General features: G+C 37.2%; 1 protein-coding gene across 3 annotated transcripts in view; it reads left to right on the forward strand.

Annotated features, from left to right (window-relative positions):
- Window positions 1-19,143, forward strand: part of CDH17 (cadherin 17) — a 33,429-nt gene extending 14,286 nt beyond the window's left edge. For all 3 annotated transcript variants that reach the window (XM_039348686.1, XM_039348688.1, XM_039348687.1), the window contains 14 exons: window positions 224-362; window positions 1,135-1,296; window positions 2,437-2,633; window positions 4,377-4,511; window positions 4,829-4,979; window positions 6,944-7,159; window positions 8,345-8,421; window positions 9,621-9,812; window positions 10,974-11,218; window positions 12,574-12,704; window positions 13,268-13,486; window positions 14,441-14,557; window positions 14,659-14,772; window positions 19,008-19,143. In XM_039348686.1, the coding sequence (XP_039204620.1) occupies window positions 224-362; window positions 1,135-1,296; window positions 2,437-2,633; window positions 4,377-4,511; window positions 4,829-4,979; window positions 6,944-7,159; window positions 8,345-8,421; window positions 9,621-9,812; window positions 10,974-11,218; window positions 12,574-12,704; window positions 13,268-13,486; window positions 14,441-14,557; window positions 14,659-14,772; window positions 19,008-19,114 (2,202 nt within the window). In that variant the 3' untranslated portion in view covers window positions 19,115-19,143. The remainder of the gene's footprint in view (window positions 1-223; window positions 363-1,134; window positions 1,297-2,436; window positions 2,634-4,376; window positions 4,512-4,828; window positions 4,980-6,943; window positions 7,160-8,344; window positions 8,422-9,620; window positions 9,813-10,973; window positions 11,219-12,573; window positions 12,705-13,267; window positions 13,487-14,440; window positions 14,558-14,658; window positions 14,773-19,007) is intronic.
- The last annotated feature ends 781 nt before the right edge of the window (window positions 19,144-19,924 follow it).

The following is a 19,924-nucleotide window of genomic DNA, read 5'->3' on the forward strand; positions in this document are numbered from 1 at the left end:
AACTCAGGAGTGTTTATTCTGGCCTTGTGAGATTCATTAGACTTCAGCTTCCATCATTTTGAGCCATACTGATTGGGAATGATGGGAATTGTTGGCTGACACCTCATGAAAGCATGTGGCTGGGAAATCTGGCAAGCCAATTCGAACAGGAAGGAGACAATGTATTGTTTTATGGAAATGTTTTGTTTTAATATTGTTTTTCTCCACCTGTCTCTCAATTTAGTTGGAAGGTCTAAATCAAAGTGGTAATAGGGTGCAAGGACCCTATTCTGTCATCATAAATGTTGTGGATATCAATGACAATCCACCCCAATTTAATCAATCAGTCTACTCTGGCGAAGTTAGACAACACTCCCTACCAGGTATTTGTTTCCATATTTACTTTGAGCTTCACAAAATGTTAAATATTAAACACAAAACTGAATATAATATATTGTATTTCCAAGCAACCATGGGAGACTATAACAAACAGGCCAGGTTCCTGAAAAACATATAGAGCTATTTTTGAATGAGGCTAGCCATTTTGATGATCCAAATTTAATATGCATCCTGGATGCTTCTTTATTGGGCATACCTTTAAAGACAAAGCACCAGATAAAATTGGATGGCATGTTTTTCTCCTAAATTTGTATAACATTTCAGGGATCTAGGTGAAACCTCGAAGATGCCTTTGCAGCTTTGACTAAAGAGCTATAGTACTATTCCAAGTTCCTCCCAAGTAGACTCAATTCAATCTTTGCTAAACCACTTTTCTTCTTGTCCACTTTTGGGTTTGTTGAAATATTAGGCTGAAGAAGCAGATGGGAAAAATGGCTAAAAGTTGTAACAGTTGACATGTAAAGGATATAAAATAAGACAGCCAGTGAAAAATTATTAAAAGAAAGGAATGTTCCCAAGGTCTTACAAATCAAAAGTCAGCCATGCGAAAAAGATACACCCCCCCCTAAAATACTAAAATATCTAAAGGCAATCCTGACCTGAAGGGCTTTTTTCTTGATGTTTCTAACTAAAAAAATATGTTTAAGGGTGTTCCGTTTATTGGTATGAATGTTGATAGTGATTCTTCTTTGGGGCTAAGTGAGACTTTCCATTTCCAAACTGTGTTTATTTTCTTTTTAAAAAACACACACACAGGAAAGCCTTTCATGTATGTTGCTGCTTTTGATCTCGATGATCCCAGCACCTTACATTCAAAGCTCAGCTATAGTATCCTTCAACAATTCCCCAGCGTTGAGGGCACTGAGATGTATTTTCAGATTGACAATGTTACAGGAGCAATTTCTACAACTCTTGCTGGTAGGTGATTTTTTTTTATAGTGATACCTTGAATGTATAATGAAATACGGCACTCATTTATACATAATATGACAGTTATAAAAATATAGACATATAAATATATTAAAAATATATACATATTTGAATAATATTTGCATTAGATAAGTATATATAGAATTGTTACTGTGTATTATAATGATATATATTATGTGTTTTTATGAGATTTCTTGCACCTTTTCATTAGAGTGCTTTTTGGGTATTGTTTTTTTTCTTTGACAATTGTATCATCTCTATCACTATTAACTTTGTGTCAATAAAATGTAAATATAAATTAAAAAAGATGAAAATAATTAAGTCTTGTACAGTTTAGCCTAGACTTCACTGGTAGCATATGGCCATGTCAAAGTCAATAGTCTATCATATCTCTAAAATCTAATTTTCCCACATTTGGGAAACATGCGCCATTTCCAAATGGATTCTAAATCCCCAAGGAAAACAATCCCAGAAGGTTTATCCCCTCCATAAATGTAGAATGGGGTCCCAATGTTTTACTAGCTATGTAGGGCTTGGTGTATGTATGTGAAAGATACATAAACAAACCATTACATAACATCTGCCTCCAATACTGTTGCTGAGCAGATGTGATGTAACCTCTGAGAAAACTAACTATGACTGGCAACACTGGAAGCTCAGCAAAAGCACCAATATTCTCACAAATGCAAAATATTTATGCAAACTGAAGAGAAACCAGAGTTTCTCTCACAAAAGATCGATCCCTAAAAGCCTCCACAATCATACAGGCAAAACCCACAGATAAATGAAGCAGAAATAGATTCCTGTGCTGTTATATGCTAAAGTGTTTTCTGTCGCTGCTTGGTATTTGGGATCCTCGGTAGATTTTGGTAGAAGAGATGAAAAGAAAAAAAAAACCTAGGAATTGATTAATTACCTGTAAAACTGATTTTCACATATCTGTGTTTGCAAACCAGGGTTACAGCAGAATTTGCCATTATTCAGGAACATAAATTTTATGATAGCAAGCAAATTTTGAGAAGATAAGTGATGGGGTTATTGCTAAAGAAAGAGAGTTGTAATTGTCTCAGAATGTCGGAGAAAGAATGAGTACATGTTTTCAAGTTTTATTCTCTGTTATATTTTCAGGAACAAAATTCTTAGATCCAGCAGTACAGAAAAGTTTTATCCTCGCAGTGACAGTAAATGACATGGCAGGAGAGGTAAATTCTTTTGCCACCAATACTGATGTGAAGATCACTGTGTTGAAAAACTTTTGGAAATCTCCTCCAGTAATATTGCTCCCGGAAAACTCGACAAAGCCACACCCCATGAAAATCACTCAAGTAAGTTCCTAAAATTATCAGGCAACTCACCATCAATGATTAAAGACACAACCTTTGATTTCTGCCATGTATGGTACAATTGGGCCATTCAGCAAATCCACTTCTCCATAAGTACTAAGTACAGTAATTCAGGTGTAGCATGTAACTATGACTTTGGATAATTAGAATGATTTCCTTGAGAAAAATTATAGAAAGAAAGAATGGAACCCATGACTGTAGCAATGTTATATTGTAATCTAATTTAATTGGCAGGAGATTCCCTAGCGAGAAAAGGAGTATTTCCTTATGCTTCACAATATGGCAATAGATGTAATGGACTTGGTTAGTTTTTATAAAGAAGACAGAAATATTGCTAGAGATAAAAATGATAATGTCATATATAACTGAAAAAATGTGGTTATCATATTGGGTGATATTTTGAATGTTTGATGTCCAGAAGCATTTGAAGTATTTGTGAGTAGTAGAAAAATGAATGCTGAAAATTAATCTTTGGCCTAAAATATTATTGCCAGATAATAGAAATCTTTATTGAATCTTTAGAATCTAAAAAGCAAATCCCAAAGATGATTTTCATGAGGCAACTGGACTTTCTTGCTTTTCTTTGAAGATATTTCGCTTCTCATCCAAGATGCTTCTTCAGCTCTGAGCTGAAGAGCTGAAGAAGCTTCTTGGATGAGAAGTGAAACGTCTTCAAAGAAAAACAAGAAAGTCTACTTGCCCTGATTTAAGACAACAACTGAGCCCAAAATTTCTGTTGTTGTGAAACATTTGTTAAGTGAGTTTTGCCCCATTTTACAACATTTCTTGCCACAGTTGTTAAGTGATTCACTGCAATTCTTAAGTTAGTAAACCGGTTGTTAAGTGAATCTGGCTTTACCATTGACTTTGATTGTGAGAAGTTGCAAAAGGTGATCACATGACCCTGGGACACTGCAACCCTCATAAATATGAACCAGTTGCTAAGCATCTGAATTTTGATCACATGAACAAGGAGATACTGTAAAAGTCATAACTGTTGAAAATGAACATAAGTCACATTTTCCAGTGCCATTGTAAGTTTGAATGGTCACTAAATGAACTGTTGTAAGTCAAGGGCTACCTGTAATGATCAAGGTAAATTGGCACCAGACAAGAGTCAATGGACTTCAAGGGGGGCCAGGACTTAGATCTCTTACGGAGACATAGTGACTCCAACTGATGATGCATTTGACCCCACCATCCGGCTCAGCCTGGTCATTTCTTATCCATCCAGAATATCAACATGCACAAATCTTTGATTTTCCCTGAACTCTTCAATAGGCAAGAAGTTACAAAAAGCAACAGAGGAGGATAATGCAAGAGAGCAAAAAATGTAGGCCAAATATTTCAACTACAAGATACCATTCTGGATTCTTTCCAATCGTTTTGAGCATTTTATAGATCTGTCATTTCTTTCTCAAATAACTGCTTGATAGTCTTTGGTTAATAATGGCAATTGGGATTGGAATTATTATTATTATTAAATTTATTTGCCACCCATTTTGTTTTGAAGCAACTCTGGGCAGCTTATATTATAAAGAAATTGGCATTTGCTAAGTAGCATGTTGGAAAGCACGATGTCACACAATTGCACTGCTTAGCGATGGCAATTCTGGTAGTCCTAAGTTGCATTAGAAAGAGATTTTTTTTTAAAAAAAACCCCATATATCAGGTCAAAATTTTTCATTTGTATACTTGTTGTTTACTCTTACATTGTAATATTAGGTACAATGGAATGATCCACATGCAACATATGAACTTCAACACAAAGACAAGTCTTCTATTGAACTTCCATTTACAGTTGATCAGAATGGAACACTTTATGTAACTAAACCATTAGATAGAGAAGAGAAAGACTATGTAAGTACATGGAAAAGGATAGCAGGTATGTTTTAAAATATGGGGAAAACTAAACTAGAGTGACTTTCAGGTGGTTTTATATTTGCATTTCATTATCAGCATTGCATTCTATATTAGTTTTTTTGTTTAATTAATTGTTTATTCAGTTTATTAGCCTAGATTCCAACATTTCAAATAAATTACGCTGCTCTAGAGTAGGTTTTATATGAGATGGGGAAAAACTCTGATAATGTAGTTTGCCCTACTATTCCTTAAGGCTATATTCATTATTCCTGAAGTTCTTAATTATATAATTTTAATTATATATCCTATTTCAGTATTCGTTCTATATCTTCGCAAATGATGAAGAAGGAGACAAGCTGGCCTACCCCATCACTATTTCAGTCCAAGTTGTAGACATCAATGACAACCCCCCTGTGTGTGACAAAGCTTTGTCTAAATTTGAAGTTCAAGAAAATGAGGGCGTAGGTAAGAAATACTGCATTTAATATACTGCATGGGTAAAAATAATTTAAGGCAAAGCTTCTTTGTAAGGTAAATGAGTATAAAATTTATTATCACCATATCACTTCTTATGAGTTGGAAGTTCTAATAGAAGGGAATATTTGTAGCTCAGGGTTGAACAGTGAGATCCTTGGTGCTCTCTGAGGTAGGCTGTTTACTTGCACATGCTTTCACTACCCAGTTAGATAGCATCATCAACATTCGCACATTTGGAAGCAAACAACTCAGCTCAGAGAGCACCAAGAACTCTACAGTAGGAGCTACTTACACAGAGGTTCTATTGTATATTTTAGGTGTTGAGAATAAAATCTGCACGCTTCAAATGAGACGGCTCCTAGTCTCATCCTATCAGAGAATTAATTAGTGCTTGGTTCCCATGCTTAGGGTCTGGGTGGCTTAGACAGAATAAATAACTTACCTTCTTCTGCCCCCTCAGGCACTACCTTCACCATACTAAACAACCAGTCCTAGCCTAATAGATCAGGTATGAAAGAAGATGGACAGATCTTTGTGTCTGTATCTCTGAGAAGAACAGCCATGTAGAAATTTTTTGGCTTTCCAAAATTACATGGATGCATCCATGTAAGGATGACATGTCTTAATGGGATAGGCTAGTTCAGTGATGGTGAACCTTTTAGAGACTGAGTGCCCAAACTGCAAACAAAAACCCACTTATGTATCATCGGGTGCCGGGTGGGCATGGCCCATTGGGTGGGCATGGCTTCGGTGGTAACGGCAGACTGGGTGGGATTAAAAAGTTCAATCAATCAATTTGAACTTTGCGAGATCTTTTTTTTCCTGCGAGAAGTTGAAATTGATTGAACTTTTTTTTTTTTGCAAACGGTGGCGGCGGCCTAAAGCGAAAAGGTTTTATAAAACCCAGCTGAAAGCCTAGGACTGGGCGAGGGTGCACGTGCCCACAGAGAGGCTCTGCGTGCCACCTGTGGCACGTGTGCCATAGGTTCGCCACCATGGGGCTAGTTTATGGCTTAATCTCTCGAGAGCAACCAGTTAATATGAGTAAGTGATAGCATGCTGTATGAAATGTGCTCATTGCAATCTATTCATCAAAGTATGGTCAAATAAATACTAAGTTCTCTGATTTCATAAGATGAGTATGAGTTGAGGTCATACATTAACACTGGATAAATGTATACTTTCTGCTTGTCCCATGGGTCATTCACCACTTTCTCAATAAAGAAATGGGGTGACCTCCTCCTCTCCTCCCCTCTCCTTTTGACCTATTGTAAATGTATCCTGAAACTTCACCTTCCAGATCTGATTCAAAACTACTGTTTTCTAACCTCACCCATTTGATATCTTCCAGAATGGATGGTTTCCCCTTCTTTATTCCTTTCTAAGAGCAAGTTCAATTTTCTGCAATGCTTCATATACCCTCCTTCCACTAGCTGGCTCCTGGGCTGCTATATTTTCTGTTGGTTGTTACTATTTTTTTAAAAAATCTTGAAATTGATCCAACAATGGGCTATTAAATCAATGAACAAACCGCAACCCTAAACACTCATCCTCCGTTCAACACTTATATCTTCTCATTAATATTAATATTAATAATTATGCAAATAAATAAAGCATTTTGCTTTCAAAGTTGCTACTATATGGAAAGGGCCTTTATATCCCCTCACTGCAAGGGTGAAGTTGAAAAAGGAGGTATTTCGTCATCGTCATAATCTTTCTTTGGCCATTTTGGATTCCACTGAAAAATATTAACTGCCTCTTGTTAGGTTTTAAGGAGATGATGTTCCACATAAATAATTCTATCATGAATTTGTGAGTAAGTGTATATAGGAATCATGTTGGTTCCCTTGCCCAATCCCAAAAGTTGCATTTGTCTTTCTATAAGTAATTTATTTTATTTTCTACTATGCATTTGCTATTGGTCTAACTACAGTTTTCTCTGTTACCAACAGGGAATTTAATAGGAATTGTCCTTGCCTCAGACAACGATGAGAAAGGGTCTCTTAATTCTCGCCTGCAGTTCACCCTTGTGGACCAGAACCCCAAAATTCCACGAGACAATCTCTTCCGCATTGAATTGAGAACTGGGTCAGTCCACCTGTTCAGATTGGGATTAAACAGACAAGTGGCCACAACTTACAAGTTGAAGGTGAATGTGACAGATTCAGGTCAGTGCACCACACATTACATGTATTCCCCAAATGTTAGAGTGACATGGATCACGAGATAGCCCTCAGTCTCTCATCTATACTTCTTTCATTTCTTCCATTTCTTCCTTTTCACTCCTTCTAGCTCTTGTTCCTTTCATCAATAGCTATACATGCAAAAGTAAAATTATAAATCTTTTATGTGCTCCTTTTAAAAAGAAGGTGTCCTTAAGGTGTGGTCCAAAAGGACAATATGTTGGCTACATGGCACTGTGACTGAAGCTCTTCCTGCAACTCCAGGCCCTCAAACTCCTTATTGTAGCCCTGGAATACCTTTTGACCATGTTTGTGGATTTCATGGCAAGATTGCTGAAAATTGGCATTGCAGTTTCCCTCCACGCTGGAGTGGGAAATATAAATGTTCAGATGTAAGCTCAGAAATAAAGGAACAACATTAAAATCCTGAATTATTCCCCTTGAAGTCGTAGTAGTAGTAGTACAGGTAACCCGTGACTTATGATCAGTTGCTTAGTGACCGTTCAAATTACAATGAAGCCCAAAATGATGACCTTGATTCAAAGTTCCAAAGGCTGTCCCTCCCTTCCCCCATGGTCACATAATCACATTTTGGGCCCTTGGCCACCAGCAGGGTTCTGAATTCCCACGATGACAACTTATGTTTTTTGGCAAAACCCAGCAATTACTTCTGGTTTGGAGCAAAAAAAATGCCCATTGCAGAGGAATTGTTTTGCTTAACAATCACAGCATTCACTTTACAGCCACCACCAAAAGTCATAAAGTTGTGTTGGTCACATGATGACCTGCTTAATGACTGGCATGACTTATAACTAAATTCCAGGCTCAGTATTGACTGAGGACTGCCTGTGTTGTTATTTGTTTATTTGTATTTCTTGTTTTTCCTCCAAGGGGTCAAGGCAATATACATTATCACTTGCTTCTCAGATTCCCCACATATATCCCATAATTTGGCCGGGTGGGTTAAGAGGAAGTGACTAACCCAAAGTTCATTCTTGAACTGTCAGAGCTGGGGTGAATTTGAACCTGACTCTTCCTGATTCTATACCTATGAAGGGCTATTAATTGCTGTGGGGTGTTTTAGCTATATTTGATGCGTCTAAAAAGTTAAAGAATCTGTTCTGTGCAGATCAGCTCATATTTGATTTTGTTATATCCTTTTCCTTGTAGTTTTCTCAACTATATGTAATGTGCAAATTCACGTCATTGACATCAATGATAAGATCCCAATATTTGAAAAACCAGATGTGAGTATCTTGTTGACTGTTTTTGCTTTCACAAGACATTGGAAAAATCTCAAACTTTTGATTTGATGGTATCCTTTTCCAAGACATTTGCTTGGCATGTAGATGTTGTTGTTGCATATCTGTGGCTAGTTAGGTAAGACTTTCCCAAGTTGATTCCCACCAGATATTTTAGGACTACAATTCCCAGAAATTCCAGCAACAGATATGGGAATTTTAAAAGTTGTAATCTTGAACCTTAAGTGTTAACCTTTAACACCTCTGGAGAAAATCAGACTGGCTGGCTGAGGAATGCTGGGAGTTGAAGTCCACAAGTCTTAAAGTTGCCAAGTTTGAAGACCCCTGTCCTAGAGCCTGAAAGGTTGGGGAATGCTGCCTTATAACTGTCATTTGACTGGATGAGCATTCAACCTATAGACCTGGAGGTGGCAGTAAAGATTTATGCTTCTTGGCTGTCAACTGGTGATTGGTTGGATTTGTGCAGCCCAGATATGGTTGTGCATAACCGTTGGTGAACAGCTGGAGTTTGAGGAAGGGGTTTTGCTGTGGATGTCAGTGTGGGAAGTGTGATTATGAGAGGAAAAGGAGGAGCCAATTGGATAAGAAAGGGAATTTCCGACCACATTACAAACGCAGAAGAGACAGTCCTTTTATTATGCTTCAATTATCTTTGTCAGGCTGAAGAAAGATAGTCTAGCAGAAGGCTTTGCACAATTAAAAAAATAAAATAAAGGTAGGAACCACAAATCCAGTCTCCCTAGTGTCTAAACAAGAACCATAGAAGAGATCCTGAACCCTGGGATTAAATGGAAGAGGTTCCCAAAGCAGATCTGCTGGATCAACTGGAGCCAAGCAGTAAACTCTAACCTTAAGTCACCTAAAGTCTTCTTTTCCGTGTGTTATGAGATGTCTGGATGAAAGATCTTGAGCATGAATGAAAGGGAAAACACCATTTCCAGAATGGAGAACTTAAAACAGTCAGCAGAGGAGATGTCCTCTAAAAATGTTTAGTGGAGCATCTTCACACCAGGGCAAACAGGGTAATCTGAAGATGGCCTTAGAATACTGTGCAACAGCAAGTGATGATTTCAAATTATTACATCATGAAGCTCTGTTTAAAATAGCCAGTTCTTATTAGAAGTGTTATTTCTTCTTTTCTGTTCTTTTGTTTTATATTTATTGTGTTTTGTTTTTCACTATAGTATGGCACTGTGATTATTGCAGAAGATCAGGCAAAAGGATCTCCTATATTTAAAATTCAAGCCACAGATGCTGATGATCCATCCACTGGAAGTTCTCAGATTATTTACACCATCACAAAGGGTGACCCAAATAATACGTTTAAAGTACTGACTGATCCAGATACAAATATAGGAACTATTATAATTAACAAGGTGAATAACTGCCATTTCATTTATTATTATATTACATAGATTTAATTAACATTTCCTCAAGGCAAGGCAATTGAACGACTAATGCTACATTAATTTAGAGAATAGCAATAGGATGTCTATACTGTATGATGCCTACAAAACCTCCGAATTTAAGAAAATGGGAGAAAAATATATTTATATGGTTAAAATCTTATGAGATTCTATTTTCCTTTGAGATCTTGTGAATTTCAAGGTCAAAATGTTAAATGACATAATGAATGGTTTCACACTTACCAAACCTGAAGTTGCAGATTTTTGGAGAATAGTTAAAAACAGTACACTTAGAGATCTACCCAATAAATCTGTTTCTTCTCCCTAATTCCTCCAGCTATTTTGAAGATAACCATATGATAAACACAACATCTTTACTTATGGTAAAGATAAAACGCAGCCATATTATCTTATTGTCTTGGAACACCGAGAGAACATGGAGATGCCACATGTTCCTTGAGGAGACTAAAGAGAAAACTCAAAAACTCAGTCAATCAAAGCTTCATCCCTTATAGTACAGACCTGAGAAAATGACTCTTTCACACCAAGCTAGATAGGAAAGACAGTTATGAAGACTCTGTACCCACAACTGTGGTGTTGGGATGGAAAATTATGGAAAAGGCAGTGTTTGCAAAAAAAAAAAGAAGAAGAAGAAGAAGAAAAGAAAAGAAAAAGGAGGAAAGGAAAAGAAGAACTGTACACCTCAATATCAGTCACTTCCCACAAATATGCAGATGGCTGAAAAAGTGACAAATCTAATCCCAGGTTGCAGAAAATGTAAATAGTCTTTCTGAAAACTTGACTTCTCTTCTGGCAATGTCTAATCAAATAGAGAATGATTGTCAGTAAAAGCAAACAACAGGCAAATAAATAGATGCTTGGCACTTTAGCATTTTGACTTTGAAACTGTTTGAGATGTGTTTAATCTGTTTTGTTCTAAATAGGCAATGGTCATTCCGTGTACCTAATATGATGGCCTGCAGATGATGGAAAGTTGTAGTGTTACATATCTAGAGGATAGGAGGTTGGGGAATTCTGCTATACATCTGTTTCGAGAAGATAATATTTTCTTCTAGCTTATGTTCCTGGTGGGCTGTTATACCTGTTTTAATTTCTCCTTTGCTTTTGTAGGATCTTGATTTTGAGACAAAATCAGTGTATAGCCTTACAATCAATGCTACCAATCCTGAACCTCTCGTGACTGGAATAAACTATAATTCAAGTTCATCTACTTTCTTACGGGTCCATGTTACTGATGTGAATGAACCACCAGTTTTCCCCTATTCCAACTACCCAGTTATACTATATGAAAATGCGAAAATTGGTACCAATGTGACAACTGTAAAAGCTTTTGATCCTGAAGGATCCCCAGTAAGGTAAAGGCAAAAATCAATTTTGGGGGGGATAAAAAATAGACTTGTAGTAATTGCATTGCTGAATCCCATCCAGGAGATTCTCTTGCTTTCCCACCTTGAAAGAACTTGCTAAAATGTCATATTTGCATTTTTTTTTGCATAGCTTGTTTTTTCATAGCTTGTTTAACTTGGCTGCAAGCATTTTTTGGATGAGCATAAAATGCTGAATCACCAAAACATGAAGCAGGCTGGACTTGTAATCTAGGACATTTATCCAGAAAAATACCACTGAGAATTAAAAAGAGCCAACCTTAGCAGGTGCAAAAGTAACCCGTTTTACTTAAGTATATTATAAAGATGTCAATTTATGTAGGTAGAAAGGGTGCAGTCCAGATTAGAGCATATGGTTACCTGTATAAACATGTTTGTATGTATGTACATAGTAGAACAATTCTTCTAACTCTTCTAATTTCCTGTTGTCCCCTGAAGCTTCTCTTTGCAACAAAGAATTGATGTGATTTTGAGGAAGATGTTAACATCTGCTCAGTGTTATCACAGTCAAATCATATAACGTCAATATCATAGCCACATTAATTCACTCCTCTTGGTGCAGGAGTCTGATTGCACAGTTGTGGTTTTTACCTTGACTTTTTTCAGTACCCCCATATTCTATCCTGCTTCCATTGAAAACCTGTAACAAAAAGTGGGAAATTGATTCTCTGTGATAAGAAAATTGAACAAATGTATCCAAATATGTTGTCTGATTGAGAGACAGTTTGGTATACAATAGTGATCACACTTATGAATAAAGCATCAGCCTCGAAACTGGGAGATCATGAATTCTAGTCCCACTTTAGACACAAAGCCAACTGGGTGATCTTGGTCAATCACTCTCTCTTAGCCAGTGCTTTTTTTCTTAAAAAAAAAAAAAAGGTGCTGGAACTCACACATGTCATACAACCCGCCTTGCCTACCCTACAAGGTTCCATCCAAAAAAGATGCCGGAACTCCGTTCTGGGCGTTCTATGACAAAAAAAGCCCTGCTCTTAGTCTTAAGAAGCAGGCAATGGCAACCAATTCTGGACTCATGGCAAGAAAACTGCAGCAATTTGTCTAGGCAGTTGCCAGGACTCAGCATTGACTTGAAGACAAAAGGAAAGGAGAGGACAGGAGCTAGCTTAAATAGATAGTCCATTTGCCAGATAAAGATGGCTCATCTGTTCTTATTAGCAATGAACAGGGCTAGGATTCTCAAAGTGATGGAAGGAAAATGTACATATTGATACATGTTACTATTGTAAACAATGTTTTCTACTGTTGAAAACAATGCTTTTTGGCTAAGCTTGTTTCTTATGTCTTACTTTCCTGGCTGCAAGGTACTTTCTGAGGAAAACTGACCCAAAATGGCTGGAGATTGATCCTGTCAATGGCCATATATATACAGTTGCCCAATTGGATTATGAACTTTTCCCTGCCTACATAGTAGAAATTGTTGCAACTGATGAAAGTAAGAAAGCAAAACTTTATCTTCCAAGGATACTTTGGCTGGTTGAAAGGGCCTTGGCTAAAGTGCCTCCTAACAGGTTCTACATTTGACTCTCCATATTTTATGACAGTGGCTGGGAGTAGCAAAATTCATATCAATGTTATATTATGTATTTTAGGATTACACATATACTTAACATGGCAGCTTGCACTGCTGGAAAGTCAAGAGATGATAGGTGATAGCACTAGTCTTGGTCTTGCCTTGATAAGTACTTTAGCAACCTATAAACCTGAAATGGGGCAAACTCACACCTTTAATAAGACAAGTTGGCAATAATGGGATGGTAGAAGAAACCAGATGAAACTAGTTCTCCATTAAGAAGTAGAAATTGGTTAGTTATTATTTCCAGTGTCAGAATGATGAGTGAAGTGTTTTTTCAGTAAAGATCATAGCAACAACTTCTAAATTTTGAAATCTGCCCCTTAGATGTGTTCATTTTTGTAATGTCTATAAGCATTACCCACCAGCTATACATTACTCAAATTGTTTTTTGAAATATCCTCTTACTCTTTTCAAATGTGCAGGCAGACCATATAAAAGCAGTGTTGCACAGCTGATATTGCATCTCAAAGATATCAATGATAATGCTCCGTATTTAGTAAACGAGTCTGTGTTCTTGTGCCACCCACTCCAAAAAGACCAGAGTGCAAAATTTGAAGTTGCTGATCCAGATTCAGTATCTCAAAACTTAATATACTTCCTCACTGGTGTACAGGACAACTGGTACATTTCTAAAATGGATGGTGAGTATGTTTGTGATAAGCTGGAGACAATCTTCAATTAGGATTTCTTATCCATCTCCTCTGTCTTAGGATACATTTGAATTACTTTTTACTTTCTTCTAGTTGGGCTATACAAATGAACACATTTATTTCTTATGGTTATTAGATATGCGAGTGTCTTACTGTCTTAGGATAGCCCACTTATGGAATCTGGTTAAGAATTTATGCTACAAAAACTGAGATTATTGCCAAAGTCAAATAATCTTTTGCCCACTTAAACTGGGCCCATTTTTCGAATTTTTATCTTGCCCAGTCCAAAAGGTTCACCACCACTGTTCTATACCCAATCTGCCTGCTTCCTAAGATTTGACAGATACTCCCTTCTCTTGTCTCAACCTGGCAATGATTAATTGAGACAAGAGAAAACATAAGTTCTTTTCATTGGCACTACTAAACTCTGGAACTACCTTTGAAAGCCTGGTTAACATCCTCTCTATTAGTATAATAGAGTACTATTAGAATACTATTAGTACAGCCTTCCTATGTTTTAGGAACGTAGATGTAGTCTCTCATAGGCAACATCAATTTTAGAAGCTGCTATGTCCTGCTTCCACCAGGTTGATACTGTTTATTAAATATTAAATATTTTTGTCATTGTTTTTGTAAATGTTTTGATATTGTATTTCTTTTTCTACCTTTTCTTTTAAACACTTAACATTTGTACTATATTTAAACATAGCAAACTTATCTGGGTGAAAAATATGTACTGGAAGATTAGTAGACTTTCAAAATAACAAGACAAATGATTGTACATAACTAAATGAATGAAATCAGTGAGCCAGTGAAGATTTGATATTTATTTGAATGTGGCCAGAGAGCAAAGACCTTATAATGCTTTAATTATTTAAATTTAATTATTTAATTATTGTTATCATTACAGTAATCACAATATCATCATTCCATTTGTTTTGTCAGGCAATCAAGGTTACATTTCCCCAAAGAATTTGAATCTGGAAGAAAAGGTCTACCATGTACCACTGCAAATTAATGATGGGGGAAATCCATCAGTTGTAGCTGGTGTCAACCTGAAAGGTACATAGTGAAAATGTCCCTCATTGTGCTTTCAAAATTTTATTTTTATTACGGTACATGCTAAAGTTTGTCTTATGACGGATCGGTGTTTTTTATTATAGTGAATGTGTGCAGGTGTACCAATGACAGATGTTATATAGAAATTGACAATCCAAATCCATTTCCAACAGTAGGAGCAACAATTGGTGTACTGGTTGCTGTTCTGCTTGTTATTGGTAAGTGTTTTTCTTAAATCATATGGTTACTAGTAGGTCTGATGACTAGAAGCTATACTAGAGCTTCCACCCATTTTTTTGTTTCATGGAGTGGCCCTGATAATTGTTGGAGGATTAAGGGAGCAATAAAATGGCAAAAATTGACATGGAATTCTTGGTGCTCCATTTGAGCGCTGATGATGTTGCCTATTTGTTAATGAAACATTTACAAGCAAACAAGCGGACTAAGAGAGCACAAGAACTCTACATTTCAGCCCTGAGATTCATATGTTCTTTCTATTGGAAAAACTGATATTACTGCAATACAATATTTGCAAAAAAATACAGCATTTTCTGGGCAATATATAATTCTAGGTAGGCAATAAAAGAGATTGGACAGAACCTCAGGATCCAAAAAGATCTTGACAGGCTTGAACAATGGGCGCTATCCAACAACATGAAGTTTAATGTGGAGAAAAGCAAGATTTTACACCTAGGCAGGAAAAACCAAAGGCACAAATACAGAGTAGGCGAAACCTGGCTCAAAAACAGTAACTGTGAGAGGGATCTTGGAGTCCTAGTGGACAGTCACTGAAACATGAGTCAGCAGTGTGTGGTAACAGCCAAAAATTCTTGGTTGTATAAGCAGAGGCATAGAATCAAAATCAGTGAAGTATTAGTAATGCTTTGTAAAGCCTTAGTAAGGCCACACTTGGAATACTGCATCCAGTTTTGGTCACCACATTACAAAAAATATGTTGAGACTTTGGAAAAATTGCAAAGAAGAGCAACTAAGATGATTAAAGCCTTGGAGACAAAACATGAATGGTTGCAGGAATTGGGTATGGCCAGTCTAGAGAAAAGAAGGGCTAGGGGGAACATGATAGAAGTATTCTAGTATTTGAGCAGCTGCCACAAAGAAGAGGGGATCAATTTATTTTCCAAAGCACCTGTAGGCAAGACAAGAAACAATGGATGGAAACTAATCATGGTGAGAAGCAATCTGGAATTAAGGAGAAACTTCCCAACAGTGAGGACAATTAACAACCAGTGGAACAGCTTACTGTTAAGCCTTGTGGGTTCGACATTCTCAGGAGGGGGGGACCCAAGCAGCCAGCAGCAGAAGCAAGCAGCCAGCCGCCAGAAACGTCGCACAGGAGGGACAGCTGCCCCGGTCTGTACGGCAGCCTACCAGACGGCATGAGAGGCTCCAGTGTCAGCAACTCCACAGGGCAACCGGGCATGGGCCACGGATGACGGCAACGTGCACCAGGACAGCCCATCGGCAACTAGTTGGGTCGTCTGGTTGGCACTTACCTTCAGAAGTTGTAGGGGCTGTTTAAGAAAAGACTCGACAGCCACCTAGTTGAAATGGTATAGGGTCTCCCGCTTGAGCAGAGGGTTGGACTAGAAGACCTCCAAGGTCCCTTCCAGCTCTAGTCTGTTTGATAACATTTGTCCAGTATAATACAGGATCTCCTGTTTGAGTAGGGGCTGGACTAGAAGACCTCAAAGTTCCCTTCCAGCTCTATTCTGTTTGATAACATTTGTTCAGTATGAGTCTCCTGTTTGAGTAGGGGGTTGGACTAGAACAGAGGTCCCAACCTTTTGGGCACCAGGGACCAATTCTGTGGAGAGAGGTTTTTCCATGGACTGGAGGGGGCATGGTTTTGTATGCTGCCTGCATTCTGTGGATGGGACTTCCCTTGTTTGTGCGGCCCGGTTGCTGGATTACCGTGGCTCAGTACTGGTCCACGGATTGGGGGTTGGGGACCCCTGGACTAGAAGACCTCCAAGGTCTTTCCAACTCTGTTATTTTGTATTCTGTATTCTAACATGTTGTTTATATCTGTAGATGTCTAAATGTTTCATCTTTACTCTATTAATTTATTCTCTAAGTGCCAATTTTCTACAGTTGGATAATATTTATTATGTTTAGCCTGAACAAGAAGTTTGATAATACTAGACTACATTGTACTGCATCCCTTTCCTGGAAATGAAATAAGAATCCTTGAGGGAATCTGAAAACACTAAAGGAGCCAGGATGACTGATAGAGCTACAAAAGAATTTGCCCTTTCAATGTATAAATAAAAAATAATAACATTTAAACTATAGCTATGTTTTTATAAAAATAGAGCTTGTGAAAATAGATTGAATTAGCTGAAATCTGGATTTTTTTAGAGGAAAAATACTTATAATTCATGAATTACATAAAAATGCCTTACTTTAATATTTGCCTGAGTCAGAGATCCAATCCGCAATTCCATATTTGAAAGCAAGAGCCACCAGAGATCCATTTTTATTGTATTTCTTGGCCAGGAACTCTTGAAATCATAAGAGTTACAAGAAATAAGCAAAAGCAAAGTATTCCATATTTTGAGCTTGAGGGTCTGAGACTCCAACCTTGAAAGCACTTCATTTAAAAAAGGAACATATTCTTTTCAATTTTTTTCAGTCTGCTTTTGTCTTGTCTGCCTAGAAACTCAAAACAGGAAGCTGCCAGCAGCTTAGCTAAGTCAGAACAAGATCTGCTGAAAGCAGATCCTACAGAGAAAACATAGCTAAATGCTAGAACAGTACTTAGAAGCTTGCTGCATCTTGGGTTGAGGGGCAAGCAGGAGTCTAGATGGTATAGATCATACTAAGAACACCTGAACAGCACGATATAAGGAATTTGTAATCAATCATTGTATTGCTACTCTGAATTTCCTATACCCTGAAATAGAATGCCAGTCCTGCTCAATGCTCCTCTCAGTTCCTCTGTTTGCTAATGGAGAGCCCCTTTGCTTCTGATCCGAAATAAAGTGATAAATTTCCACTTTCTTCAATCCTATGTGTTATTGATTGCACTTGCACCGGGTAAATAAACCACAGATTTACTCTTGGTCAGCAAGCTCCCAGCATCAAGAGATGCATATAAAATAACTGTATCCCCAGAACACAAACCCAGTATAGTACATCTATTATGATGGATGTTTGCATGACATTGTCCTTTAGTCATTATCATCAGGTCTGCATAAGATCTGGACTCTTGAGAACTGTTTGCCAGCAGTTTGGCAACTATTTTTACTCAGTAATGATATGTTGCATGTTAACTAGGGTAGACTGCCATTCATGGGAGAAATGGTTGCACTGATGAAATAAAACTACTAATTTGAGCTCCAAACTGGCCTTCACAGTTGTGTTGGTTGTAGAGAAAATGACTGATACTGATTTCCATGGAGGGATGATTACTCAGTTGTTTTTGTATGAGGACAGTTCCGGGCCCAGGCCCTTTCAACTTTGGTGAAGAGGATTTTATGGTGTAGTTTTCTTATTAGCCAGGTTTGACTCTGTTTAGCTTTTCAAATTTGGCTGTTATCTAAATGATGCCTCCTAACTAGATTCATGTTTAAATTAAGAACAATAAAATTAAATTAGCTGTAATTAATTTTCTGATAACAGAGAAATGCACCACTATGGTATGTTCAGAACCATTAAACTGATAATTGACAGTTGACTTCATACATTTCTGAAAACAAGCACATAAGAGGTTCTGAGCTTAATCTGGAGACCACAATGTATTTAGTCAGTATATGAACCCACTCAAACCCTGGTTTAATATCAAGTTATAGTACATCTAAAATATCTTTCTTAGGACATGACACTCATGGATGTAATTTAGATTGAGTGTTCAAAAGATTGCATTGTTATGAGAGATTGGAGGAAGGCAAGTCTATGGGCAATTTATCTGATAAATGGAAACACAGCTCAAGTTACAAAAAAATTGGAAAGAATTGCTCTGAATCATTCAGAGGCTCTGCCTTAAGGAACCAGGAGTGAGAAATTCCTCCTTCCATTTCCAAGATTTTGTATTTATTCCCTGACTGGTAGTAAGGTGCCTTACTGAAATCTGTGTAGTTCTACATAGTCTGACAATTGTTAAAGCTGGTCTGGGATACACTTAATGGAGAATAAGCTCTTTTGAACACAGCGAGATTTTTATTGAGTAAGTACATACAGTATGAGCACGGTAGAAATTCTAATCTATTTTGCATGTGACATATACACAAAATATGGTTTTGCTTAAAACAACTTTCCTGGACCTAGCACTTCTGAGATGCCCTAGGTGACAAGACCCATGATCCCCAGCCAGCGTAGATCATAGACTGAAATAGCAAGGGAAGAAGTAGGATACATCTAGAGGGTTCTAGTTTGAGAAAAAACTGGGTTGGATAAACTATAAATCTGTTTTCCCGTTTGTTTGTTTGTTTAGGTGTCATTTTGGGACTAGTGTTTTTACATCTCAAGAAGAAAAAGAAGAACGAGCAAAATGTTGCAGCTGTTGCTATCAGGCCCTCTGAACTGGCTACCTTGAATTAAAGGATTAAATGGAAGTGGACATTCATCTTTTTTCTGTTGTCATTGTTGATCTCTCCTTTTTTAAAAAAATAGTTTTTATTAAAACAATTTACACAGACGATAAGAAATGCATTCAAAGAAAGTAAAAATATAGTGAAATAGATGTGAAAAAGAAAAAAAAACAGAAGATAAAAAAAGAAAATAAAGGAAGAGAAATCACACACAGACACACACACACACACACACACACACACATATATGTCAAAATAAAAGAAATGGCTTCCGATCCTCTTCTTGTCAGTTATACATACAATTCTAATCAAACCTCTCTCTACAGGCTTTCATCACACAGGTTGTGCTCCACTTACAACCATTACTTAATGACTGTTTGAAGCTACATTGGTGCTTTAAGAAGTCTTACAAATGGTCCTCACACTTACGACTATCACAGCATCCCTGCAGTCACATGATCAAAACTTGGGTGTTTGCCAACTGACATGTATTTTGATTGTCGCAGTGTTCCAGGGTCATGTGATCAACATTTGTAATCTTCCTGGGGCTTCCGTAAAACAAAGACAATGGAAGAGGCTGGGTTTACTTAACAATTTCAGTGATTCAATTAACAACTGCAGCAAAAAGAATAATCAAATCAGGCATAGGTCATTTAATGACCACATTCTGTGATGAAAGTTTCAGTCGCATTGTGATCATAAGTTGAGGACTACCTGTAATTCCTTTGTTTATATAACCTGTTCCTTCTAACCATCAAAATAATAAGTCGTAAAAATTCCTTTTTTTACACAAAAAGAAAGGGATTTCCAATCATTTATG

This window comes from Crotalus tigris, unplaced genomic scaffold, assembly GCF_016545835.1.
Source record: "Crotalus tigris isolate CLP2741 ecotype Arizona unplaced genomic scaffold, ASM1654583v1 scf7180000018168.854452, whole genome shotgun sequence".
Classification (NCBI taxonomy): Eukaryota; Metazoa; Chordata; class Lepidosauria; order Squamata; family Viperidae; genus Crotalus; species Crotalus tigris.